Source organism: Salminus brasiliensis, chromosome 25, assembly GCF_030463535.1.
Source record: "Salminus brasiliensis chromosome 25, fSalBra1.hap2, whole genome shotgun sequence".
In the NCBI taxonomy this organism is placed as follows: domain Eukaryota; kingdom Metazoa; phylum Chordata; class Actinopteri; order Characiformes; family Bryconidae; genus Salminus; species Salminus brasiliensis.
The window spans coordinates 21500271-21527681 of record NC_132902.1 but is presented as its reverse complement, the minus strand read 5'-3'; the positions used below and the strand labels follow the sequence as shown (position 1 = coordinate 21527681).

At 40.8% G+C, this 27411-nt stretch overlaps 1 protein-coding gene across 2 annotated transcripts; it reads left to right on the top strand.

The window, feature by feature from the left end:
* The first annotated feature begins 11 nt into the window (after positions 1-11).
* On the top strand, positions 12-25871 carry sin3ab (SIN3 transcription regulator family member Ab). Of its 2 annotated transcripts, none has more exons than XM_072671129.1 (21): positions 12-216; positions 6271-6481; positions 6861-7040; positions 7180-7286; positions 8276-8579; positions 10397-10648; positions 10817-10969; positions 11523-11678; positions 11812-11895; positions 12016-12134; positions 12425-12635; positions 12880-12996; positions 13156-13394; positions 13564-13747; positions 15566-16139; positions 17536-17705; positions 18802-18975; positions 19333-19425; positions 21518-21612; positions 24096-24297; positions 25612-25871. In XM_072671129.1, exons 2-21 carry the CDS (start codon positions 6302-6304, stop codon positions 25831-25833), a joined length of 3816 nt encoding a protein of 1271 aa, XP_072527230.1. In that variant the 5' UTR covers positions 12-216; positions 6271-6301; the 3' UTR covers positions 25834-25871. The 2 variants fall into 2 exon arrangements, with proteins under 2 accessions (XP_072527230.1, XP_072527229.1); XM_072671128.1 differs by having other exon boundaries at positions 11809-11895.
* The last annotated feature ends 1540 nt before the right edge of the window (positions 25872-27411 follow it).

Below are 27411 nucleotides of genomic sequence, written 5' to 3'. Positions count from 1 at the left end.
CCACTGAAGAGCCGCTCCGGGCTTGTTTTCCGATGTTAGCCGATTAGCAGGTTAGCATGTAATTGGACCTCTGGCGCGTTGGACTGTATCTTTTCTTATTTAGTTACCCGACTTTACGCTATCAGACGCTGGGGAGCATTGTTTTGCTCGGGTAGACGATACTGGAGTGATTAAGCGTGAAGGAGGAGACTTTGTCTCAGGTCGGACTCTTGCGAGGTGAGTTTTCTGATGTTTACTAGCTAGCATGCGAAGCTAGCTACAACCAGCTAGCTAGCCTGCATAAGCTCATAAATCCCAAAGGTTTGGCTTTCAAAACCACGTCGTTATACAAACTAAGGCCAGCATGGGAGCCTTTGTCCTTTTTGTGGACTGGCTGGGAAATGTGTGCGTCCTTATAAACAGTAGTAAACATGTTAAGCTAGCTAACTTTAAGCACGACTAGCTAGCCATTAGGCAGCGGCGGCGAGTCCAGGTCCGGGGAGTAGAAATCCGCTCCGGGATTTTGCTACAACTGGCTGCGGAGCCACCCAGCCAGTTGCGGCGAAATCCCGGAGTGGATTTCTACTCCCCGGACCTGGACTCGCCGCCGCTGCCATTAGGGCTAAATAACGCGTTTGAAAAGTATGTTAGCTTGAGCATTCCGTCGGTGACTGCTGTTAAAATCTCTTATCTCCAAAAATAGCTCCACGTTTTTAGAGAAGCCGCGTATTATTAGAGAAAACCAGTTTATTCGGGAATTGCCTAAAAATACACCACTTTCGTTGCCTCGTGTATTTAGCAAGCTAACATCGTTTTAATGGCCTTGGCTGTTTCAGTCGGAGCCTAAACATAAAAATATCACAATCTGTAAACGATTATTTGCTTTTTAGGCTCTCAAACGACGTGAAATGTGAAAGGAGTGATCAGCATGTGTGTAGATTTGCTGCTAGCTGGGCTCTGTTAAACGATAGTTAGCTATCTAGCATTACATAAGACATAAGTCCATCAGACTGGCGAGCATTGCTTTATCCCCCCACCACAAAATACGAGTTCTGGCAAAAGCAAAATCATGGAGATCCTGGAGGTTTAATCATCTAGTTCGTGTTGTCTTGGTTCATTCAGTTGTTGGACCTGGGAGTCGTTCATCATCTTCATCAGCAGCACTTCCTCTATGAGGTTAACGTAGCATACGGTGTATGTCCAAATGTTTGTGGACACCCCTTCTAATGAATGCATCCAGCTAGCTACTTTTTAAGTTGCACTCATCTCTGACACAGATGTGTGTCAAATAAGCACGCAAACAACTTGTGTAGTCCCTGTAGAGAAGTATTGCCAAAAGAATAGGAATAGGACCCCCTAGCAACATGCCTAATGCCAGGTGTGGGCTAGAGGGGTATGAAGCACCCCCAGCTGTGGAGCAGTGGAGGAACTGTGCCCTGTGCTCCATCCAGCACTTTTGGGATGAGTTGTGGAGTTGGGGACGAGGTAGGGTGGTGATCTACCAGCAGCCTTGACCTCACTGCCGTGCTCCTCCAAAATCAAGGACGGTGGAGAAACGTCCTCCAATAAATCCGAAGCGACAACGAATTGACAGGTGTCTGAATACTTTTGTCAATATAACTTGCATGGCTTACTTGGGATCAAACGATTCCTAAAAGTTATCAGACAACGATGGTCCATGCCTACCTACGTTACGCTTGTGTGTCCTGCTTCAGCTCCAGCCAGCTTGCCAACATGAGCCAAATGGAGTTCACTAATATCCACACTAGTCTGAAACTGATTTGACGTCTCTGACTAATTATTTTGAGCATAAAAAGCCGTCGGTTGCACATGCTGTGCTCAGTCGGCTGCTCATGTGGCTGGTGGTGTGGCTCCCTGTCTTCCCAGGCCAGAGAGGAGGAGGAGGAGGAGGAGGAGGAGGAGGAGGAGGGGGAAGGGGAAGGGAGGGAGTCCAGCGCTGTGTACAAACTGCAGCTACTGGCAAAAGTTTTAACAGTCGGTCTGCACGTCCCAACACGTTTTCCCTAACTGTGGATTGATTCTGTGCGGCCTGGATGTGAATTATTAACACATTTGGGCTGTTTAAGGCTGTTTGTTGACTGGTAGAGGTTGTGGAGAGGGTGAGGGAGTAATGGTAGTAGTGGGCCGGGCTGGGGTTTGACATTGGCTGTTGTCTTAATGGCAGCTGCAGTGTGTGCCGAGAGTTCATGGACACACAGGCTCATACTTGACTCCCATATCGTCACTGTCGTAAAAACCTTGTATCTCTATTTTTGATGTTTTTCACAATGACAGTTTTTTTTTGTTGTTGTTTGTTTTGTTTTTAAGTGTTTCATGAATTTTATGATGAATGGATCAATATTACATGGAATAAAAACTTTTACATAGAAGCATAGAAGGTTTTTTCTTCTCCTGTAAAGTAAAGCCATTTAGGAGATACAAGGTGTACAAGTGACATTATTAAAGCATGTGAATTAATTAGTAAACTAAAATTAATTAATTACTTGGCTAAATGTTTATGGACACCAGCTCATCCACTGTCTCTCCTGGATTTTATTCTTGAATTTTTCTTCCAATTTTGTTCTGCCAATTAACCCACCCGTTCGTAGCTCCCCCAGCGCTATCAATGCCCCGACGCTAGGAGGGTAAGGACTTAACACATGCCGCCTCCGTGCAAAGCCAGCCACTGCCTCTCTTCAAACTGCCGCCAACATGCTCAGAAGAAAGTGCTGGGTGCCCGCCACCGCCACACCAGCTAACAGACGCCTGTGCCCACCAACATCACTTAAGAGTGATATGGGGAGAGAGCGCCATCTACCCACCTGGAGAAAGCTCGGCCTTTTGTGCTCTCCCCGACTCCGGCCACCGATGGCAAAGCCGTATGGCTAGAGATTTGAACTCGCAACCCCCCTGGGTCATAGTGGAAATGCATTTTAGACCGCTGAACCCCTCTGAAGTAATTCTTACATTACAGATATTGTTATGGCATTGGGTTGACGTATTTATCCAGAAACCTATTTCACAAGTAGGTAAATGTAGTATTGGGAGTCTTGCCCAAAGACAGACTCTTGATGGTGTAGAGAGAAGTTTCTGCACCTGCAGGATTGAAACCCTAGCCACTATGTATTTTACACTAACCACCAGTATTTTCCGCAGTAACAGCCTGTGCTCTTTAGGAACGACTTTACTCAAGGTCTAGTTCTACATTGCCATGAGAATTCAGTTGCATTCTGCCACAAGAGCAAGTCAAGTACTGATTCTGTATGGTCAGTTCTGGATCACAAACGCCACTCCAGGTCAGCCCAAAGGTATCGGATGGAGTTGCATCACTCCAGAGAACGTATTTCCACTGCCCCACAGTCCAGTGGGCTTTATACCCCTCTTGCTGGTTCTTGGCATTGGGCACAGTGACATTAGGCTGCTGCAGAGATCGTACTATTCTGTGGCGATTATACAGCATGTTAATAACGAATAGAAGCAGTATGTCAGACTAGTGATGTTCCACTAATTAAACAGTCTGCATACGGTTGCAATATTAAGAACATTGGTTTTCTCCTCGGTCGTAATAACGCTGCTAAGTGTGGTTGCCAGTGCTGTTGAGTGGAGCAGATGCTGTGCTGCAGTGGTTTCAAAATCTATGTTGCAGCACCTGCATGACCATCAACCATGTCATGGGATTTTCGATTTTTGGTTTGTGCTGAAAGAAAAAAGGGGCGAACTCCTCTCTGTGTAGTTCAGCTAGAGCTGGGCAATATGGCAATGTTTTATCGTATTGTGATGAATTTTGTTATTATGATGACCAATATGCTTTATTAAGCTTATTGAGGAGACTGTTGGTGCTTAATAAACACTGATCAGCTGCAGGTTTCGTTACAGACAGTGTAATTAGACTGGTTTGATTAGATAAAGAGCAGCAGATGATGAATAAAAATCACTGTATTCAGTACATGAGAGAATCTGAATAGTAGTTTATAAGAATCTGTCGGTACTGATGTTTTTGGTCTGATTACATGTATCATGATGAATTTTGTGTATTGTGAAACAAAAGTCTTCAAATATCGTGATACAGTATTTTGACCATATCGCCGAGCCCTAAGTACTGTGCATAATATTGTGTTTACAACCAGAATACTTTTTAGGTTTTAGGCTTTTTAAATGTGTTTGATAGATAATTGTGTCAGTGATTGCCATCAAAAGTTGTAATTAGGTGTTATTAGGTGTATTACTTAACTTAACTTAGGTTTTAACTTAAGTTGTATTTTACTTAACTTAAAATTCAGTTTACTGTGTTCTACACATGGTGGTCTGGATAAATTCAGCATAGTTTCAGTATATGTAATTTGTTAGCTAGCTTTAACTTTCTAAATTTCTACATATCATTGTATCATAATTAGTCAGTTTGTAACTAACTGTTCTATGTGTTTGATACATATTAAAAATTAACTTTACTGATACACAACATGTAAAAAGAAATGTTAATACACACCAATCAGCCATAACATTAGTATTTTTTGAGTTGGTCCCACTTACGCTGCCATAACAGATCTGACTATTCGACACAAAGGACTCGGCAAGTGTCCTGTGGGAAGGTGTCCTGCACAGCATACTGTAAACACGAGACCTGCCTGATGTTTTGGAGAGCAGTGACCAGTGCTCTAGCATCACAGTTTGGTTCTTGTCAAAGTGGGTTCAAAGATTCTTATGCTAAATATGTCTATTTTTACTGCTTTCAGCACCATCAGGACCTGACTGTATGTCCCACCCATTGACGGATGCCTCTGTAGATAAAGATAATCAATATGTTCTCTTCATCCATCAGTGGTCCTAATGTTATGACTGATCTGTGTATTAATGTTAGAAAACGAGTGCATAAGTGGCATAACAAGCACCAATATTTTTGTATCTGATGCAAGATCAGATTTTACTTGATGTTAGAAAAGTAATTCTTTAGAGCTCTTATTCCGCACTGTACAGATATTAAAAAATGATTTTTAATAGAACAAGCTGTCGTTCCCAAAAATTTGCACCTGAGAAAATGCGGTCATAATTTAAGACCCTCCTCTTTCCCCACCACTTAACTCTGATAGGTTGCATATGAGAGACCCTCATATGATACCGAAGGGCGTATTTCTGGTTCTAAAGTTTTAAATTTCAATTCACTCATTTTTTTTATTTCAAATAAGATATTATTTTTATATGTACTGAAATTGGTACACCCTCCCTACATGTAAGAGTTCAGTACTTTAGTAGCGGACATGGTTAAGTATGTATTGTGTGCAATTTGGAGAAATTTGTGCTTGTTTTCTGTGGAGATGCACCGATATCGAAATGCACCGAAAATTAGCTGGGTCTGGTATCGGATAATTAGGCCAACCTATGCACCTGATCCTTTTACATGAATTTGTTGGTGTGATACTGCACTTACATGTTTGCAATTTTTAATTGATGCTTGTAGATTCAGCTGCTAGATTTTATTTTGAATTACGCAGAATATTTAAAAATAATTGATTACGGTTTGTGTGTTTGACAAAGTGAAGCTACTTATTTTCAGTTTCAGTTTTGGCTGATACATTTTATGTATTTTAATATTTTAAGATGTTTGACTCCTTTATTTTGAATTTGAATTTTGTGAAGGTCCTGCACCATTGTTTATTTTAGTTACAAATAAATGGCAATTTAGTACATTAATATCTGTGTTAATTTGTTGTATTTTGTTTTACAAGTTGATTAAGTTAGTAAGGTAATGTTTAAGTCAATCCTGATGCCTTCAGTTTCTTCCACATGGTGAGGTATTAATTCAGCAATGGTATCGGATCTGTATCTGGTATCAACCGATATGCAAAGTTTATGTATCTATATCTGTATCGAAACTGAAAAAGCTGGATCGTGCATCCCTAGTTTTCTGTTTCTGTAACATAAATCCTTCCTAACGTGTACTAGGGCTTTACGATACTCAAAAAACGGACATTGCCATATTTAGTTGTTTTTAAATATATTGCGACATTTACAAATTTTTTTTTACCAGATTTCTCCATCATGTCAATGACCCAGCATGTTGTAATATTGGAGTAAAATAAATGATATTGGGAAGTTGAAATCTGCCTCTGGTAGATATGACATGGTAAATGAGAACAGTGTAAATTTTAAAGCATAATGTTTATGATATTATTTGCCTTACCTGAGATTGCACATGTGATACTGAAACTATATATTGTGAAGTCCTAATTGTACAGATGTATCTATGGCCTGTTGGTTCAGATCATTTTAAAGGCCTCTGCTTTATTGTTTTAGGTTCCGTTCCCTTGTGGAGTATGAGTACATAATGAAGCGGCGCTTGGAGGATCAGGATACAACGCTTGGGTCTCAGCGGCGGCTTCCCGGGGGTGCGGAAGGCTTTCAGCACCGTGTCCTTACCTCTGCGTCTTCAGTCTACGAGGCTGCCTCAGACAACATGCAGCCCTCTGCTGGAGTGCAGTACTCTCAGGTCCCTCAGACCTATCAGGTATGTGCTGGTTTCTCTCTGCAGTGGCCCTGAATGCCTGAAACTCAGATTAAAATATGTTATTCAGCTCCTTTCCAGCAAGGTCTTTCTTTCTAAAAAAAAAAAAAAAAGTTCTTAAATAATTATTAATTCTGCAAATAATTTAGTCTGATACAGCTTCATGTTTCTCGCATAATAGGACACAAATGGATGCTGTGACCTAAAGCTGCACTATTAATTACTTGCATAGCGAATTGGCAGTTACTCATGTGGAGTGTCATTCGCACAGAATGGCAGGATTGACCGTATTCGTGTAGTGCTCGGTTCAGCAGAACGGTGACTCTCAATACTAGTAGTGAAGTGGGTTAAGAGTTGTTTTTGTCCCCTGCTGCCCCGTCAGGTGCCCTTGGCTCAGAGCTCTGGAGGACATGGGCACACCAGCAGTCCTGCCGTACACAGCGGCACTCATCACCACAGCCCTGTGGTTCAGCCACCGGGAGCCCCTGTAGGCCAGGGCCACGCTCACGCTTCCCCTGCCTCTGCCCCAACAACAGGGCAGCAACAGTTTCAGAGGCTTAAGGTAGGCCTGCTTCTCTCTATGTAATTTACCAAGAGCAGAGTAAAAGACTAAATCACAGTGAGATGTTTCTGCTGCCGTGTGAATTCTCCTGAATTGTCCCGTCTGTGGAGGTTACACCATTCTGTTTGTTTGCTGACAGGTTGAAGATGCCTTGTCCTATCTTGATCAAGTAAAGCTCCAGTTTGGAAATCAGCCTCATGTGTACAATGATTTTCTGGATATAATGAAAGAATTTAAGTCTCAGAGGTAAGCTTGACTAAATATACATGATATGTGGTAGGGCTGTTATAGAGTGCTAGAGTAGCGTAAAACTTTAAGCATGTAAAAGTATGTCCTGATCAAGGTTTGTTGCCTCCTGATCCAAATATCTTGATGCTGACTATTAGCCGACTGTTATACAGATCCCGTCTTTCTGTTTCTATAAATAATACAGCACCACAGTAGGGCTGGGCGATATGGTAAAAATGCTACATCACGATATTTAAAGACTTTTTTTGCGATATGTGATATTTATCATGATATATGTGATCACAGACTTAAAACATCCAACACTATTCAGATCCTCTCCTGTACTGAATACAGTGGTTTTTATTCAACATCTGCTGCTCTTCATCTAATTAAACCAGTCTAATTACACTGTTAGTATGGAAACCTATTGACCAGGAATGTTAGAGCTTCCCAAATGTAGAATATTATATATTTATATGTAATGTATAGTATATTTGAAAGGAAAATGCATAGTAGTAAATACAAAAGTTGCACCCTGTATAAAAATACACAGAAGAGCTTCATAGAACATGCAGCATTTTTTCAAAAATATGTGGGTTAAAGTTTAGGTACTATTCTTCTCTACTTTCTAAAACAAATTACAAAAACTGAAATGTCGAAGATGATCGAGAGCAATCACAGAGTAGTACACATGCTGTCATCTCCAGAATTTGATTCAATGCACTTCAAAAAAGAAACGAAAAACTAAATGTTGACTTAAGTCAATTTAATGAATGTAGCCAAATCACTATCCACCCCTGAGAGCAGTTACTAGCACTAAAGCCATGTTTTGGTTTTTGGACACATTCATTAAGTAATTACTGTGCAGTTACACACTAAACACGCACTTGTTAAACGGTCAGTGGATTGGTGTACAATTAGCATGTCGTAAGCGCTCGTTAATCTTTCTCGCTGGTCTGTGAGAGCTTTGTCACTGTTGAATAACACTTGTCCCTGTGTGCTTCCAGCATCGACACACCAGGCGTGATTAACAGGGTCTCGCAGTTATTTAAGGGCCACCCGGACCTCATCATGGGCTTCAACACCTTCCTCCCCCCTGGCTACAAGATAGAAGTTCAGACCAATGACCTGGTCAACGTGACAACCCCAGGCCAGATCCACCAAATTACTCCACATGGTATTTCAGTACAGAATATTCCTATTGCGACTCAGCACCAGAACCAGAACCAGAACCAAAACCAGACACCAGCCCCCACCAGCACTGCTGCACTTGCCATCCCCAGCCAGCCAACCCCTGCCAAGATCAGCAAGGTACGGTTAGATATGTTTTTTTTAAACATGTATTTAATATTGTCCCAGTGGAGTGAATGTAGTGGCGCCTGGGAGTTTTAGGACAGTGGAACAGATGTTGATTTATTTATTTTTTATTTATTTATTTGATGAAATTGTCTGCTGCTCAGATCATATAAGGGAGCTGATTCCACAGGTGTGGAACAGCGGAGGAGCTTGCTCCATCATCAGTAGTATGAAGCCTGGTCTTTAGTACTATAAGCTTCATTAATTGTTCCAAAACCCAAACAACTAGCTAATCAACACTCCAAGATCTAGACTCCTTAGTTGATTATGCAACAACATGGACACAGTCATAATTTCTCTTCATTCAAAATAATGTGATATATTGATTTACGTGAACCCAGTGTTACGAATCGTACCGAATCAGGGGCCAAGAGTTCCGTCTAGCAGAGTCTGGCTTATCCTTCAGCTGGCTTTTCTACATGGGCTGTACATTACAATGATGTATCACTGCTTCTCGCTGAAATCTGCTGTGTTTGTGAAGAAGAAGCTGTTGTAGCTCAGGGATGCTGTGAGTAAGAGTTGTGCTTCACATCTGTGACACCTTATGTCATTGTTATACATAGCAGCCATTTTCAGTGGCTGCTTGTTCGGGTGGCTTTTTTTCCCCCCATGAGTCTTCAAAAAGTAAAATGCTTGCTCAGTGAAATTCAGGTTTGGTGATTGGCTTTGAGTTTTGAGTCCTGAAAAACCTCATCATTGATTTTGCAGTATGTTTGGTGTCATTGCCCTACTGCAAGGTGGAAGCACCATCCATGAGTTGTTATGTTCTGCGTAGTGACCAGGTGTCCCACGTCCCAAGTAGTAGTGGTTTCAGTGGGCCCTGTATCGTGTATGCTAAAGCCATGACCCTACCTCCACCATGTTTTACGGTTGAGTTAATGTTTTGGGTTAGAGCTGGGTGGTATGATTATGTTTAGCAGTATTGTGATCATTTCCATGACACTGTTACAATTGGATTTTGAGGCATTTTGTTAATGTCATCATAGTGCATAGTGTGAAATATGGAATGACTTAATGACTTAGTTATTGATAATATTGTTTATATAGCATGACTGGTTTGTTGTTCTCTATTCTATCACATCAGGTGCCAAATAAATAAATAAAAAGTATTGTGATTATTATAGTTTAACCTTGTTCCCCACCCCTACTTTGGATCATTAGCTCTTAAGTTTTCTAACAAATTTGCATTTACACCATTTAGGCATTACTGGATTAGGTTATCACCTTCTCTCAGAGGCTTTCGAGACGTTCTTGCCTAGCTCTCTAACTTGGGTTTTTCTTCTCTTGAGGTTTACCACATTCGTATGTCATTGTCAACTTTCAGAGGTTACGTTGGTGGTCTCTGTGGTAGTCTTTAACTTGGACGTTTTCACACCTGCACTTTGAAGTTTGGTTAAAAAAGACAAACTCTGGAGCCAACTATCTGGAGTACTCCTCAGTTCTGAGTTAAAGGCTCCTGTAGCCAGATGTTCCTTGTGTTATTTTGCAGATATTTACTACAGCTATGAACACCTGCCACCTCTGCCGTTGCTCCATGTACAGAAATCTGTGCTAGTCCAGAACCCTGGACCTTCTTCCTGTATTTACTTTCTTGCTTCCATTGCTTGTGAACTGATTCGGACCAGAGCAAACAGGCTATAGGTGTGAAAACGCCCTAAAAGACCAAATTCCTGGATTGTGTTCTCAGTGTGTTAATAGTATAAAAATACATATTTTACATATTTTGTCATGTCATGTGTGGTGCTAAAATCTAGTCTTTGTATCTTCTGCAGCCAATACAGTCTCCGGCACTGACCCCAACCAGCCAGCCCAATCCGTCTATCCCGTCCTACGCCTCTCCCCGCTCCCCTTCGGTACAGTCTCACACTCCGGTGAGCAGCACACCTGCCAGTGCTCCCCCACTGCAGAACAACCAGCCTGTGGAGTTCAATCATGCTATCAACTATGTGAACAAGATCAAGAACCGCTTTCAGGGCCAGCCAGACATCTACAAAGCCTTCCTGGAGATTCTGCACACATACCAGGTGAGAACTAGGACAAGTGAAACAGCTTTGAGTGAAGAAGCTTTGAAGAGTGGAGCCATTATTTATGACGGTGTATCTTTTACAGTCGGGTATAAAGCAAAAAAGCACAGTAAAACATGTTGCCTCTTTGATCATTTTGTGTAATTGAGAGTAATGTTGTTTGTGTAGAAAGAGCAGCGGAACGCTAAGGAAGCTGGAGGAAACTACACTCCGGCTCTCACTGAGCAGGAGGTGTACGCTCAGGTCGCAAGGCTTTTCAAGAACCAAGAGGATCTTCTGTCTGAATTTGGCCAGTTCCTGCCTGACGCCAATAGTTCTGTGGTACGTTGAGGAGTGTTTCTGCAGTGTTAATATATAGGCTATAGGGGCTATACCATTAGTACTAATCTAATGTTGTCCCATGGTAAATGTTTACTAAGTAAACTAAGTGAAAGGATTAACGAACATGAGAAAGACCCACTGAGAGAAACCAAGACTCAATAGGACTAACTAACAAGTAGAAGGCCCAAGTAAACTAATAGTCAATGTAAATTAAGAGTTTGTCCAGGTCATTTAGATAATTTCTATTGGTCCATTCGTCCAGAATTGACGCAGTGTACAGAAGCAGCCACAGTGTTCAAAGCATGGAGAAAACCAACAGAAAGGGAGAAACATGGTTCATTGATTGGACAGCAGCAATGTGTTGCTAATAAATATTATAATAATAGTTTAGCTGCTTCTGTTATTTTTGCCACCACTTTAGAACAGATATATCAAATTTACAGACATTTATGGATATTTGTCTGATATGTTGTGGTCAGAAATACAACGTTTACTTGGACGTATTTCATTATGTAGGCAAGTTTGTATTTTAATGCTTTTCCTTGCTGTACAGTTACTAAGCAAAACGACAGCTGATAAGGCCGAGTCTGTGCGTATGGACCCTGGTGGCATGCTAAAGAGGCCTCAGCTCAACAACAAGCAGAGATTTAACCAGAATGGCTGCCAGATCCGCAGACACTCTGGGCCCGGTTCTACTCCACCTGTAAAGGTAAAGACTTTAGTAGGCCTAAATGGCCTAAATTTGACTGCCTGGTTGATACGAAAGTCACATTTTGTTGTTGAAGGCACTTTGAAGATGTGAACTTTGAAGATAGGAACTTGTCCTGTTTTATTAACAGAAGAAGCCAAAGTTTTTGGGGAAAGAGCATCCAGCAGCTGAAGGCAGCAAGTTTGGAATTGGCACTGAATCTTTGTTTTTTGAAAAGGTATGTTTTAGGTTTGGTAGAAGCCTCTGTGCGTCCTGAAGGGTTTCTTAATATTCATAGCATTGCTTGAATACATGGGGTGTGTTTGCATAGTACATGTACAATGGTTGTTTTCTTCAGGTCAGAAAAGCATTGCGGAGTGCAGAGGCCTATGACAATTTCCTGCGCTGCTTGGTGATCTTCAATCAAGAAGTGATCTCAAAAGCAGAACTAGTGCAGCTAGTGCTGCCTTTCCTGGGGTGAGTCAGAAAAGCTAGAACGTAAAGGCTGGTTCTTGATGTGGTGGTTATTAAAATGTTCAATTGGGGACTTCTTCAGATCTAAAGGAGATTTACATTTTTTCCTTTTTCTTAAAAACATTGTGGTTGCTAATGATGCTTGATGCCTCTTATGAGTGGTTTTTAAGACAATTTCCAAAAACAGCAGAACATCAAAGCCATTAACCATTACTGTAATCACCAGCATCATGATCTTTGTGCCAAATGAAGATATTTTTAATGTTTGTTTGCTCAATATTTCTTTCTCACAGGAAGTTTCCAGAGCTGTTTACCTGGTTCAAGAACTTCCTAGGCTACAAAGAGTGTGCCCACATTGAAAGCTTTCCCAAAGAGCGGGCCACAGAGGGCATTGCCATGGAGATTGACTATTCGTCATGTAAGAGACTGGGCTTCAGTTACAGAGCTCTGCCCAAGAGCTTCCAGCAGCCCAAATGCACAGGGAGAACTCCACTCTGCAAGGAGGTGAGGATAGTGAAAGTGAATTATGAGGTCCTCCCACTCATACATCATCTGTGTGTTTCAGCAGGATTTGTTTATCTACTTGTTTCCCCTTGGTGTTATTCTTTACAGACCTGCTTTCTGTGCTTGCTAGCTGTACTGGCTTTTTTATTAACTATCATTTTCACAGGTTTTCAATAATTTAATTTACACACAACAAGTCTTAATGGACTTAATTGACGTGTTAACTATTTATAACCGATTTCAGGTGCTTAATGATACATGGGTGTCCTTCCCATCCTGGTCTGAAGACTCTACCTTTGTCAGCTCCAAAAAGACTCAGTATGAAGAGCACATATACCGATGTGAGGATGAGCGCTTTGAGGTAAGAAGGGTCCTAATATGTATACCTGGTTATGTTGTTTGATTCAGTACACTGTCTGTGTACTGTATGTTACTCATGCTCCACACCATGCATCAAAATAGGCTCTTTGTAATTGTAATTCAGTTAATTGTTTGCTAATATGAATGTACTTCTATGCAGCTGGACGTGGTGTTGGAGACAAACCTGGCCACTATTCGTGTTCTGGAGACCGTTCAGAAAAGACTCTCGCGGATGTCGGCAGAAGAACAGGCCAAATTCCGGCTGGACAATACTATTGGAGGCTCCTCCGAGGTCATTCACCGCAAAGCAATCCAGAGGATATACGGGGACAAGGCCGCAGACATCATCGATGGCCTCAAGAGGAATCCTGCGGTCTCTGTACCGATAGTTCTGAAAAGGTAAAGCCTAAAGTACACAGCTAATGCATTTATTCACAGATGCGGTTCAGCTAAAAATGTTGACATCTGCATCCCAAAGTCCCTGGTGATATTAAGAGAATCTCCTTTTGTTTGAGTTTATCTTTCCTGAGCTTTATTATATGCAGTGACACACTGTTTATGTTTTTAGATTGAAAATGAAAGAGGAAGAGTGGCGCGAGGCTCAAAGAGGCTTCAACAAGATCTGGAGGGAGCAGAACGAAAAGTATTACCTCAAGTCGTTGGACCACCAGGGCATTAACTTCAAACAGAATGACACGAAAGTGTTCCGGTCCAAGACGCTGCTCAATGAAATCGAGGCTCAGTATGATGAGGTAATAGATATCCAGTCACTTTTTATTTTACATCTCTTGTTTGAATGTTTGAGTGTTATACTCTGCCTGTCAAAGGTTTTAAACGCTTTTTTTTTTTCAAGTGTTTATACAAATGAGAATTTAGTTTCTGTCATAAACCTTGTATCTCATAATTGGAATCTGTCTGTAGTTCTTTACATTTATATTATTAAAATTTCATGATGAACAGAGCATTAAAAATGCCCCAAAGGGACTTGGAATAAAATATTTTTACATTGACTTTCATTAAAGCACAGGATGGTTTTTGCCTTCTACTGTAAAGGTGCAATTTTGAAGATACAAGGTTTTTCATATCGTCGCTGACTGGTGACTTTAAAGAAGAAAACAAATGTTGTTAGCTGTGAATGGAAGTCAATGTAAATTAAGAGTTTATTCCAGGTAATTTAGATCATTTCTATTTGTCCATTTATCCAGAATTGACAGTGAAGTGTACAGAAGCTGCCACAGGGTTCAAAGCATGGAGAAAACTAAAAGCCAACACAAATGGAGATACATGGTTCATTAATTAGACCGCAGTGATGTGTTCTTCAGGCTTGTTTCCTTTTGTTTAAACGTATCTGTTTTTAGTGATAAATGTGCTATTACTCTGAATCTTGTACTTTAGAAAGTTAAAAGTTTAGAAGGATCTACTGTCAGCAGAAATGTTTAATACACCTCCTTAATTCAGCACAGCAGCAGTTTAATTAGTCGAGTAAAGACATTTTATTAGTAGTATTTAATTTTAATGGGCTAATCAGAATTATGAAGCTAATCTTGATTATGAAGTTTAGGTTTCTTTTATTAATAGTTTAAAACAGTGGGTGAAAAAGTTAGTATGCCTTATTTATTATTATTATTATTACACATATATTTTGTTCAGTTTTTGCTTTAACTGTTTCACAGTTTCAATGAACTGCAGTGAGAGTGGTGATCATTGGGGTCCAAGCACAGTAATAATGCACATTTTGAAGTAATCAACAAGTTAAAATGCTTGGAAGACTCTTATCCATTACCCCCTGTATTAAATTTAAAAATTGTCCAAATTTAAATAAATAAATAAATAAAAATCCTTTGTACAATTTCTCTACAACGTGAGATACAAACTAGTATCATTGCAAATACAGAATCATTTATAGTAGATACTGAATCATTTAGAATAGATACTGAATCAGCCTTAGTAAATACTGGATCATTTAGAATACTTACTGAGTCATTTGAAGTAGATACATAATTATTTTTAGTAAATACCAAGAATTTATAGTAGAGCTGGGCGATATGATAAAAATGACTATGGTGACTTTTTTACGATACACAGTATTTATCACAATAAATGTAACCACAAACTTTTACTCAATATCTGCAAACATCATCTAATTAAACCAGTCTAACTACACTGTCTGTAATAAAACCTGCCCTACCATTATCCTCAATATGCTTAAAATAGCATATTGCATATCGCAATAACAGAATTTATTGTATAGTGATTGTCCTATTACCCAGCTCTAATTTATGGCAAGTACTGAATTACTAAATAGATACAGAATCATTAATAGTAGATACACAATCACTTGGGGTATTTACTGAATAATAGGTCTTAAATTCAAACTCACAACAAGCCTAGGTTTGAAGCAGTTCATGAAAATGGGGGTTTAAAAGGGAACATTTAATTTCAGACTTTCCTCTAAAAAATTCATAAGGCCAGGAGTCCCTGAACCTTTGATGGGCAGTATGTGTGTGCGTTTCTTTCACAAGCAACTGTTCACCGTCATATAATAGTTATCCGCTTCAAAACCCCTTCAGCGACAGGAGCAGGCATCAGAAGACAGCACTGCCCTTCCCTCCGGACCCCACATGACTCTGCCATACGAAGACGGTCAGATCTTGGAAGATGCGGCCTCTCTCATCATCCATCACGTTAAGAGGCAGTCCAGCATCCACAAAGATGACAAGTACAGGATCAAGCAGGTTATCTATCACTTCATTCCCGACATGCTGTTCGCCAAACGCGGAGAGCTGTCCGACGTCGAGGAGGAGGAGGAGGAAGAAGAAGAGCCAGAACCAGAGGAAGACGGGGCGAAAAAGCACAATGGCACAACGCCAGCCAAGTCTAAGCTGCTGTTCAGCCACACGACACCGGCACAGCAAAAGCTGAGCGCCTGCGATGAGGCCTATAACCTGTTCTACGTGAACAACAACTGGTACGTCTTCCTTCGCTTGCACCACATCTTGTGCTCCAGGCTGCTGCGCATCTACGGGCAGGCCGAGAAGCAGATCGAGGAAGAAACCAGAGAGAGGGAGTGGGAGCGCAACGTGCTGGGGCTGAAGAGAGAGAAGAATGACAGTCCAGCCGTCCAGTTGCGGCTGAGGGAACCCAGTAAGTACTCCGTTTCCATTTGCATGTTTAAATGCTTTAGTGCTTTGATGTTGTCAAATATTGTAATTTTTCAGACTTTTTTAGAATTATAACAAATGATCTAATCTGTCTGATTTAGCTCTCTGTATAATCTGGCCATCAGTTGTATGACATATCAGTAAGCTGTGGACTAGGGCAGTGGTGGCTTAGCGGTTAGAGCGCTGGGCTATCGATAACAGGGTTGTGGGTTCGATTCCCAGGCTTGGCAAGCTACCACTGTTGGGTCCTTGAGCAAGACCCTTTACCCTCCCTGCTCCCTGGGCGCTCTGGGTGTGTGTACTTACTGCCACAGATGGGTTAAATGCGGAGGACACCTTTCGCTGTACTTAATACAGTGACAAATACGTGCACCTTCTTTTTTTTTTTTAAGTTTCAAAAAGAAATGAGTGAGCTAGCTACAACTTTTCTGTTACACAAAAACCTGTATGTCTTTTTTTGCCTTTTTTTTATTTTTACTTTAAGCTTTACATTCTTTACATTCTGTCGACATTTTATGATTACTGGACCAAAACAAATGTTCCAAAGTGACTCAGGATAAACACTTTCTCCTGTAGTTGCCATTTGTTGAGAAACAAGCTTTTCTACCCAATGTTCTCACACTTATCACTGCCTCACAGGAGTTGAATTCTGTGTTAATGTGGCAAGTCACTGAATTACTGTTAATTGACCTATGCTCCTATGGCCAAGCGAGTGTGTTGGCAGATTAAATAAACTGCTCCTCCCTTGATATACATGTAGGTTTCCACTGTAAAGCTGCAGTATAAGAGGAGTAGAATGGTACTTGAATGTCTTACCAGCTTTGGATGTCTGTGGTTCGGTTAGATCTCCGTCAAGTAGTATTAAACCCAAGCTGTATCTCAATTGGCTCTGTATTCCCTATGAAGTGCGCTGTGTGAGTTGTAAGATTTTGGCTTCTACACCCAAATAGTGTCAAAACGTCAAGCAGGAAATCTGTAAACACGTGGAGAAATCTTGAAAAAGACAGATACATAAGACCGAACATAAGGAGTATGAAGCCATGTGAGATTGTGCCTCAGGGACATACAACACCATTAGTGTTAACACATGAAATCTCATTGACAGCAAATGTAAATTGCGGAAATAAAGTAGGCACAAACTAACCTGTAATATATAAATGTTAATTATTAATAATGATGTAGATTATTTGTTTGTTATATTTATTTACTTATTTATTTATTTATTTAAAAGCAATAAGCCACTTTTATGCCATAGGCTAACGGCTTTTTCAGACTTCTTGAAAACCCATGGTCTCTTGTGGCTCAATGCCTTACAAAGTCTGTTTATGCTGTGGAAACAGTTGTGCGTTCTGACCTGTCTCTGTTGCTTTATTCTGCAGTGGACATTGACGTTGAGGACTACTACTCTGCCTTTCTGGAAATGGTGCGAAACCTTCTGGATGGGAACATGGAGACATCTCAATATGAGGACCAGCTGAGGGAGATGTTCACCATCCATGCCTACATTGCCTTCACCATGGACAAGCTCATCCAGAGCATCGTTAGGCAGGTAAGAGGCACTTGGATTTGTACTGGAATAAAACCAATACAAATGAATTATGAAAAATAGTTTGGTTTATAGGAAAGGACAAGAAATACAGCTAAAGTGCTAAAATTCAATAAAACTACAATAAAAACAATAGTTAAACCGTGTGTTTTACGGTATGTGTCTGCTGCACAGGGCGGGAAATTCTTAGTTTGCTCCCTTCGCCCCCGAATTGAGGGGTGTTTGTCTACAATGCAGGACCTAAAGAAACTGGTCAATCATGTGAATCAAGGCAGGAATTTCAAATAGGTTTTGAATCAATTATCTTCCCAAGTAGACTACTCTTATAATCTTGGTTCTTCTTCTTCTTATTTTTTTTTTTATGAAATATTTCTGTGAAAAAAACATATTAAAAATATATATTTTATTTTTTGTCTATTTTTGTCTTCTAGCAGCATCCAATGACCAATGATGTTTTACCTGTGCTCTAAAAATGTAAAGATAAAAATATGGAGATTAAACACTCCTGCTACACCCTGCATTCGTATTAAACTACACCCTGCACCAGAGAAAGAAGAGCGTTGGTGCAGCTGCTGTGCTCTGTATGTGCTGACCACGCTGTCTGTAATCACACAATCCTTTACACATTTTTCTGCTACTAAAAAAGAATGGTGGGGAAATTTCGGATGATGAATTCATGTGCAGTGGACATGTACTATTAGAGCTTTTATAAGTCTGAACGCCGGACCCCTAGCTAGCAAACTCTCCTAAAATTAATGAGAATGTTCAGGATGGCTAGCAGTCCTGATCAGGAAAAGGCTTTTATTGATGGTTTTATACTTTGTGTGGTTTTTTTGTTGATTAAATTATATAAAAAGGCACATTTTGAGATTTTATCCTTAGAAAATGTTTAAAAATGAGAAAATTCAATAGATTCGCCCCTAAAGACAAGCTTCCTACTGCATGTTCAACACCACCCTGATTTCATGTTCTTTTTGGCGCTATTACACTATTGCATCGCGGGAACACTGGGTACCGAAAGTGTTCCTTTTGTCCTGGCTTTCCTGTCTTATTGACCTCACTTTTGTCTTCTTGTTCACCTTTTTCCTTCTTCCTGTAGCTCCAGCACATAGTGAGCGATGAGATCTGTGTTCAGGTGACAGATCTTTACCTCAGCGAATGTGCCAATAAAGCCACTGGCGGAACCACATCCACTCAGGCGTCTAGGACCAGCGCGGAGGCGGCCTACCAGCGCAAAGCCGAGCAGCTAATGTCAGACGAAAACTGTTTCAAGGTATGATATTCTCCAGATGACAGGATTTTCCTGAGCTTGTCACTGGCGGGTGTGACAGGGAGGGCTTGTTCCTCTCAGCAATCGAACTTTGGAACTAAAGCTGGTACAGAAGGTACCTGATTTAGTAAGCTGAATGTGGGAGGTAGAAGGTGGCTGTAGAGGAGAGTGTTCCTGCGTTTTCTGTCGGGTTTTCAAGCAAATTCGTTTGACCATGCCGCCTGCCTTCCAATTAAATTGGATAAATCGCCACGTCCGTTCACCAGCTGAAGGTGCTGCTTTCAGCAGTAATGGCTGTATTTCTCATTGTCACTCTGTGATAATGGTGTGTGTCTGTGTGTTTGTGTTCTCGCTCTGCAGTTACAGTTCCAGAAGAGCAAGGGGAGTGTGCAGCTGGCAATGGAGCTGCTGGACACGGAGGAGGAGAACTCGGACGAGCCTGTGGAGGCCGAGGTACAGAATGCTTCCTCTCAACGTTACTCCCTTAACAGCGAACTGGATTTCTGGAGATATAGAGTACTGTGCAGAGGTTTCATGCACCTAAGCACATTATTTAAAAACATGTATCTCCGCCATAAGAGTGTTTTTGCCTGGAATATATCCAGATCACATGAATACAGTTACAATTTTGTAAGCTAGTTCGTAGATGTAAGCTTGGTTCCAGATTTCTCCTGCACATCCCCGGCCGGCGCATGGATATTTTAGCTCTAATCAACCTTATTAAGCTCTGATTTACCAAACCAGGTGTTGGTTGATAACTATAAATAATACTAGACTATTATGAGGAGAGCTCTGGAGATATTTTAATGAACACAAATAATAAATGCTTACAGCCCAGATAAGGAGGGTTTTCAATATGATATTCACAGATAATTAGGCATCATTGCTTAAAGTAATGGTTTGACCAGATTCCGGCATGAGGTGGTTGGTGTGGCGCCACAGATAACACCACTACCTGCCATTGAGCTACCACACCACATGGGACACTGGGGTTCGATTCCCGGTCTGGGTGCTGCGCTACACTAATAAGAGTCCTTGGACAAGACTCCTAACACTACATTGGCCCACCTCTGTAATATGAGTAACCTTGTAAGTCACTCTGGAGAAGAGGGTCAGCTAAATGCCATACATGTAAATGTACCTTGAGTTTATTTTATTTAGGTAAAAGCAAGTCTAACAGGGTCAGAAACCAATTATTCAAATATGTTTGCGATTAGTAGCCATCAGCTATTAGTCATCAGCTACATGGCACATTTGGCCATGCTCTCTCTAGGTGAGAAGATGGGTCTCCCTCTCTCCACCACCTCAGTGTGATGCATCAGCTTCCTCAGATCTCATACACAATTACATTGTGTATAAAGTGTAATTGAAAGTGTAATATAAACGGCCAAGCAACTGAAAACAACATCCTGTTAAGAAATGTCGGTGCATTAAATATTTAGGGGTATAAAGTTTGTTTGGTTTCCTTTTGAGCCAGCTCTCAAACCGCTGCTGTGCCGTGGTCATCTGAACGAAACTGTGAAGTGGTGCCTGCAGTCCAGTCTGTGGTTACTCTGAATACGAGCTGATTACAGACAGCAGGTGTGTACCTCCTCTTGGCAGTGATGCTAAAAGGGAATAACGAGAACCAGGCTGTGACTCGCTCCAAGTGTAGCCAATAAATGGCTCAAACTGCATCAGAGCCTCCAGTGACTCAATAAGCGAGTTCTTATGAACAGCGATATCTAGGATTCGCAAGCATGAAGAAATGTTTGTGCAGATGTTGATACAGATGATAAGTCTGTGAGAGAGTTTTGTAGAAGTTGTGTAGCTCCAGTAAGGCTAAAAAATGAGAACACCTCATAAAAACCTGAAGGATATTTGACCTTCATTTGAACAGTCTTGGAGGATGGAGGTAATTTAACTTAACATACAAATAGAAATATCTTTAAAATAATTAGTAAAATATAATTCATATAAATGAAATGTATTACACATTCCCATGGTAAGTATTTCACATGACTTTAATTATGCAGTTTAGTTTATTTTATTGGACAAATACTCTATATGTCCAAATGTTTGTGGACACCCCTTCTAATATATGGATTGTGTGCAAATACAAACACATCTTGTCCAGGCCCTGCAGAGAAGTACCGCCAATAGAATGGGACACACTAGAGCAGATAAACATGAACCTATTGGCACCATGCTGCCTAATGCCAGGTGTGGGTTAGAGGGGTTTAAAGCCCCCCAGCATTGAGCTGTGGAGCAGTGTAACTGTGTTCTCTGGATTGATGGTGATGGTGCTCCATCCAATACTTTTGGAATAATTAGAAGATGAGGTGGGCTGGTGGTCATCCAACATCCTGAGCTCGCTAACGCTCATGTCTGAAATCTAGTGGAAAGCCTTCTTCCCTGAACAGTAGAGACAGTTACTCCAACAAAAGCAGGATAGACTAGAGTTTTTAATAAACACTGGATGAGCAGGTGTCCCAATACTTCTTACTTTAGGCCAAGACAGTTGAAACGGTCTCTCAGTCAAAGCATCTCTTTCTGCTTCCCACAGCGTTGGTCAGACTACGTGGAGCGGTACCTGAACACGGACTCTGCGTCACCGGAGCTGCGGGAGCACCTCTCCCAGAAGCCAGTGTTTCTGCCCAGGTGAGGCTCGGCCCTGCCCCGTCTCCTGAGCCCTGAGCCTGCCACGGCTCTCTTACCAAAGCCCCGCCGTGAAGCGGGGCTTCATATCTTCAGCCTGATAGATAGATAACAAAACCATCAGCCGCCATTTTACCAGTCAAAGGTCCGCTGGCTCTGGTCAGAGGGGACCCTCTGTGGGACGCACAGTACGGTGCCACAGTATTACAAGCCAAGCATTTCACCAGATACGTGTCGTATGCCGACCTGAGGGGGTTTAGATGGTGTAACGGAGCGGGTGTAACGCAGGAAACTTCAGCAGTTCTGTCTGCTGTAGGGGGATGAATACTTGGCTGTCCCACTCTTTAACTGCCTCTTTTTTTTTTTTTTTTTTTTTTTTTTTTTTTTTTTTTGTAATCACCTCACTGTGTATCCCACCCACACAAGGACGAGCCCCCCCCTTTTCTCTTCTTGCGACTGCACTTTACTGAAGATTTGTTTAATGAACGTGGGAGTTGTTAGGCTGTTTCTTTTTTGCTCAGGGGATGCCGCAGAACATTGATGTTGGTGTATGCTTTATTTATTAACTGCATTGTAAGTACAGTATGTTGTGTTTAGAGGAGTGCTATTTATTTAAAGACGTTTTTTGTCAACATGAGTTTTTTTTAGATGGATTAAGAAAATGCTACGTTATTCAGTTATTCAGCTCTGACTGCTTCTGTTACGATTGTGATGGAAATAACTGGCAAACAGGAAGGTAATGCATATGCTTTTAATCTTTGTACTTCATATATGTAAGTATGGAAAATATTTTTATACCCCCACTCTTAACAGGGACTTGTCAGATAATCATGTTCCTTTTGAAGTGCATCTTTCCATTGGGGAGTGAAACGATATGCATTGAGATTATAGAAATAGGCTCATTCTGAAAATAGCGTAGAGTACTCTCTCCTAAATCCATAGATCCTTTCGATGGATTTTTCCGTAACATTTTTTTTAATATGTGGCAAAGGGCTTACAGATTGAAAGCCCAGTTAGAGTATCATGTATCCAATAGAAAAAGAAGCGTCATTTTTGCCCAATCACACTCATCCGTGTCCTGTTGTGTTCACGTACTGATTTTTTCCACAGTAATGATTCTGTACTTGGAAGTGATTTTTGATCAATGTGTAGATGCTTGACTTATATGTTCCTATAAATGATTTTATGGTCTTTAAGATTTGAGTGTTAGTTGTTCCTCCACACTGTGTATTACATATTTCAGAGCTCCATTGCGCTCCCAAATGCAGTCTGTTCTTTCTGCCCGGGGTTCTCCGAGTTCTCAGAGTGGTGCAATGGATAGAAGTCGTAACTCGCCCTGGTCTGTGACACCCATGCAACTGTATTTCCGATGAGGGGAGGGGAGGGGCTTGTCAATAAAATGCTGGTCTGAATTGTATCCTCAAATGTGCGTGTATTTCTTTCCCCCCTCCAAACGTTCAAGCACTTGCACTTGCATGGGAGGATGTTTTGTGGCCTGATTCATCATCAGTTCTTTTCAGTTGTTTGTTTTGTTTGTTTGGGTTTTTTTCCCATGCATGTCTTAATAATTAATCCACACAACCTGGCAACCGGTTTTATGACTGACTAGCTGGCTGACTGACTGACGTGGTGGTGGTTGGAGAGGAAAAAACCCACATTGCTGTGTTTTAGTGTTTTTCGTTTTTTTGGGGTTTTTTTAGTTTTTTGTTCTTTGCATCTCATCACGGGTGTGCGATTGGGCAATTCAGGCTATTAACCCCAATTTCATATTTCTGTTGCTTCACAGTTTTTGCCCTATCAAGGAAAAAAAACAAAACAATGCAACTGAAAGTAAAGAACCGAAAGAGGTTTTTCGTGCATGGTCGTGATGATGTTTGAACTGTTAATGCTGACATCAAAGTGTCAACCCATATCCTGGCTTTTTAACTGTCATCTCTTATTTTTACTGAGAATTGGCTAGTGCATCTCAATTTCTGTAAAGTGGAGCCCTGAATACAAAAAATGATTCATGGTTTCAGTCCCCGCTCTCTCTCATCTGTAACCTGTGTGGTAAGTACACCTCTAATTTTAGTCTTTATTGAAGCGGGGAAATATTTCTATTATTATTTTCTATTTTGTTTATTTATTGACTCATTTATTTGACATTTTTTAGATATATCTTTCCCTTTCTCAAAATCTGGATTTTGATGTACTTGGAAAAAATTCAAACTGTGGTTTGCCAAGGATATGAGCCTGTTAAGGGAATCTATGACAGTTGCAGGTGCACTGTAGACAGTTGCCTTTGCACAATATCTGTCCTTTTCTGATTGGGTTTTTTTTTTTTTTTTTTTTTTTTTTTTTTTTTTTCTCTCTTTCCCCCTTTCTGATCACACTTGAGATGCTGAGCCTTGGTATGTGGGTTAGGTGATCTACTGGAATACATACCGCAGGTAGATGCTTTACAGATAGCATTATACATTAATGCAATGTTCCATTCTGTTTGTAAGGAACCTCCGGCGGATCCGAAAGTGCCAGCGAGGGCAGGACATACAGATGAGGGAGGGGAAGGAAGCTGCTAAGAAATCCACAGACGCTGCGGAGGACCCCAAAGTGGAATGCATGTTTAAGCTCAACTCCTACAAGATGGTGTACGTCATCAAGTCGGAGGATTACATGTACAGACGCACAGCGCTGTCGAGAGCACATCAGGTATGTGACGAGGTTGATTAAGTTAAATAACGTTTGATATTTTATACTTATATATATTTAAGTATATAGAAATATATTAATTTTTGATATTTAAGTAATATTACAAAGTTGAAGTCCACAAATAATGGAGTCAGTGTAGTTTTTTGGCACTAGCCTTATTCTAGCAGGATTAGTTTTACAGGTGGAGGTACTATAATTGCAGTGATTACAGAGGAGAAATCTGTAGAAATCTGCAATATCTGACAACGCAGGGTTTGTGAATTTTGATTTTGAGATGAAAACTATAATAATTTTTATAATATCTGATGGTAATGTGTTCTACAGAGCTCTGACTACATACTCCGTAGATAGTTTTGGCTCAAATAAATAAAAGTTGCAGTGTATCAGGATCCACAGGTATATTTTAATGGCTTGGGTATCAGCTTTTTTAAATCCAGTCCAGTTCCGAGGCTTTGTTTTAACCACGATGTTCAGAGCTCCATCTGGCAGCCCGAAGGTGGAATTTGAACCCTAACCCATTTAGCCCAGTTGTCAGCAGTGCCAACATTCTCAGAAGGCAAAAAAGGTAAATAAAGGAGTTGAGAGCGTGGACTTGTTTGTAAGCCAATATTTATTAATCACACTGTAGTTATTTTAAAAAAAGTAAGCAAAGCCAATCAGTCCAAAAGTTGTATTTTGCACATTCTAAAAATGGTCATTTTACTGTAGCATTAATTAGCAGAGTAGCGTATCTGTACTAAAATTGTGTTTATAGTGCAATCTTTAATTTAGAATTGCCAAATATATTATTGTATTATTAAAGTAAATTATGGATTATTAAATATAATTGTATAAAATTAATAATAAGCTGTATTATCCAAGAAAATTCAAATATGTAGTCGTATTGAATCAGCTGATACTCACCATTAAGATTATCAGTTTGGACTGAGATACAAAAAAATGAATCTGGACCTTCTAAATTGTCTGTGACTTTCGCAAATGAGGCTGAAGGACATATCAAGGACATATATTGTCGCTGTCTAGTAATAAAAACATGTATCTCCAAAATGGTGACCTTACAGGAGAAGGCAAAAATGGTGGGAGGGAGTACTAACAGATTTGTCCAGGAAAAAAAACCCAAATAATCTGCTTGGGCAAGACTATGCCGAATTTAGCTTTTGATACATTACAGTAGTCATACAGAGTCCTCATTGGCCAGACATGGCTGTGCCGGCAGCCACGGCTGCGAGTATGTCTCTGAGTGTGGCACCTAGAGCGGACATGAATATCCATGCTGTGACGTTCCGGTGTGACTGTGTTTACCTTTCTCTCCAGTCCCACCAGCAAGTGAGCACACGCCTACACCAGCGTTTCCAGGCATGGCTGGACACTTGGAGGAAGGCCCACGTGACCAGCGACATGGCCACTGATAATCACAAGTGGCTGATGGGAGATCGCCAGGAGGGGCTGCGGCCCTGTAAGACCAGCTGCGAGCCCAAGATCCTCCACTTTCAGGCCGTCAACAGATACAGGGTTCTGTACAGCACCACTGCGTAACACTGCACTCTGTCTCTCTCTCTCTCTTTCTCTGGGGTGGGTGGGTCTTCTTTGAGGGGATATGGCGGGCGGGGGGGGGCAGTAGAGAAGGTGGGTTTCTTTTTAACTTTTTAAGAAGAATGAAAGCATACCTGACTGAAGCAGCACTGAAATTTAATGCTGGTTGCCATGGAGCTCTTTACAGATTCCTCACGCTCTTATCCATTTTTTATCTTTTTAAAGTTTTAGATGGGAAACAGCTTTTTTTTTTTTTTTTTTTTTTTTTTTTTTCTTTTTTTTTTTTCTTCAATTGAAAGCCGAAGTTCGGCAGGCCTTCCTGATCATTCAATCATGATGGAGAAAAGAAAAGACTAGTGTTTTTTATTATTATTATTATTGTTATTATTATTTTATTCTTTTCCTAATTGCACAAACTTTTGTGTACCTCTCCAGACGATAATCAATCAACGTGTGGAACTACTCATAAAAACGTACAGCGAACTTCACAGGTCATTGTGTAACGTTTAAAATGTTATTTTTCTTCCTTTCCATTTTATTTTTGTCATAGATAATTAGAAATATGCCTTTTCTTGTTGTTATGGTGGTTGTTATTGTTATTGTTGTTGATTCAGTGTTAATCACACCCTCACAAACACTATCACATATGGCAGCCAGATCCTGCTCCTTGTAGAACTAATGGGAGACCGAAAGCACTGATGTTAATTTGTCAGATAGTGGGGAACCAGTCTTTGCTTCAGATCATGCAGCTCCGCCTGACCTGGCCTGGCCTGGCCTGGCCTGGCCTAGCTTGATGTTGTGAATTTGTATAGGTGCTTTGTGGGGCCACAGGAGAGGTGTGTGTGTGTATGTGTGTGTGTGCGCACTCACTCTTAAATATTTATAAAACCCCATGAGAGAGGATGTTTTAATGCATTAATGGTTTATCTACCACACCAGCTTCAACACGGAAAGCAAAAGGACGGATGGAAGAGAGGAGATGCCACAGAGTCTCGGACCGCTGTAAATAACTTGTACATATTCCAGACTGTTTATATTCAGGTTGCGTTAAAATGGTAGTTCACCTTTTAGACTTTAATCTTAGCCGAGGTGAGGTGACTAATGCTGGTCTGTACATTACAACTGATCAACTGAGATTTTTTACCAAAGGGATTTTTTGGTGGTTGTCGTTTTGGGACCCTCTCTCGTTATCTTTGTGTTTGGTTGTGAGTTGTCCGGGACTTTAAAGAATGTTCTGTATGTAGAATTGCCTTTTCATGACCTATTTGAAGAATTTGTACTCAAACTTCTGTCGACATCTGTGACCCTGCCTGTGCTCCTATATTGCTGAGTAGAGCTTAGAAACGATTCACTGTTCTTGTCCTGTTTTGCTTCCCCAACCAGTACTAATATGATACAAATTGTGACATGTAAGCCGGGGCACTTCTGTTCTGTTAGTGCGCCAAGCGTTGATGAGGATGATAAACCTAAAGTAATGTAAAAGCATATATGACAAAATGACAACAACGGCATGTTTCTATGTTCTCATGTACAGTCTTTTATATTATTCATCATTGTTTTAAAGATTGAAATAAAACAAAG

What these genes read in the sequence shown, in the direction of transcription:
- sin3ab (XM_072671128.1), top strand. Translation starts at nt 6,302, where the DNA reads ATGAAGCGGCGCTTGGAGGATCAGGATACAACGCTTGGGTCTCAGCGG. An exon ending in AACAGTTTCAGAGGCTTAAG is followed by an intron (nt 7,041 to 7,179) that starts GTAGGCCTGCTT and finishes GTTTGCTGACAG; the next exon opens with GTTGAAGATGCCTTGTCCTA. An exon ending in AGATTCTGCACACATACCAG is followed by an intron (nt 10,649 to 10,816) that starts GTGAGAACTAGG and finishes TTGTTTGTGTAG; the next exon opens with AAAGAGCAGCGGAACGCTAA.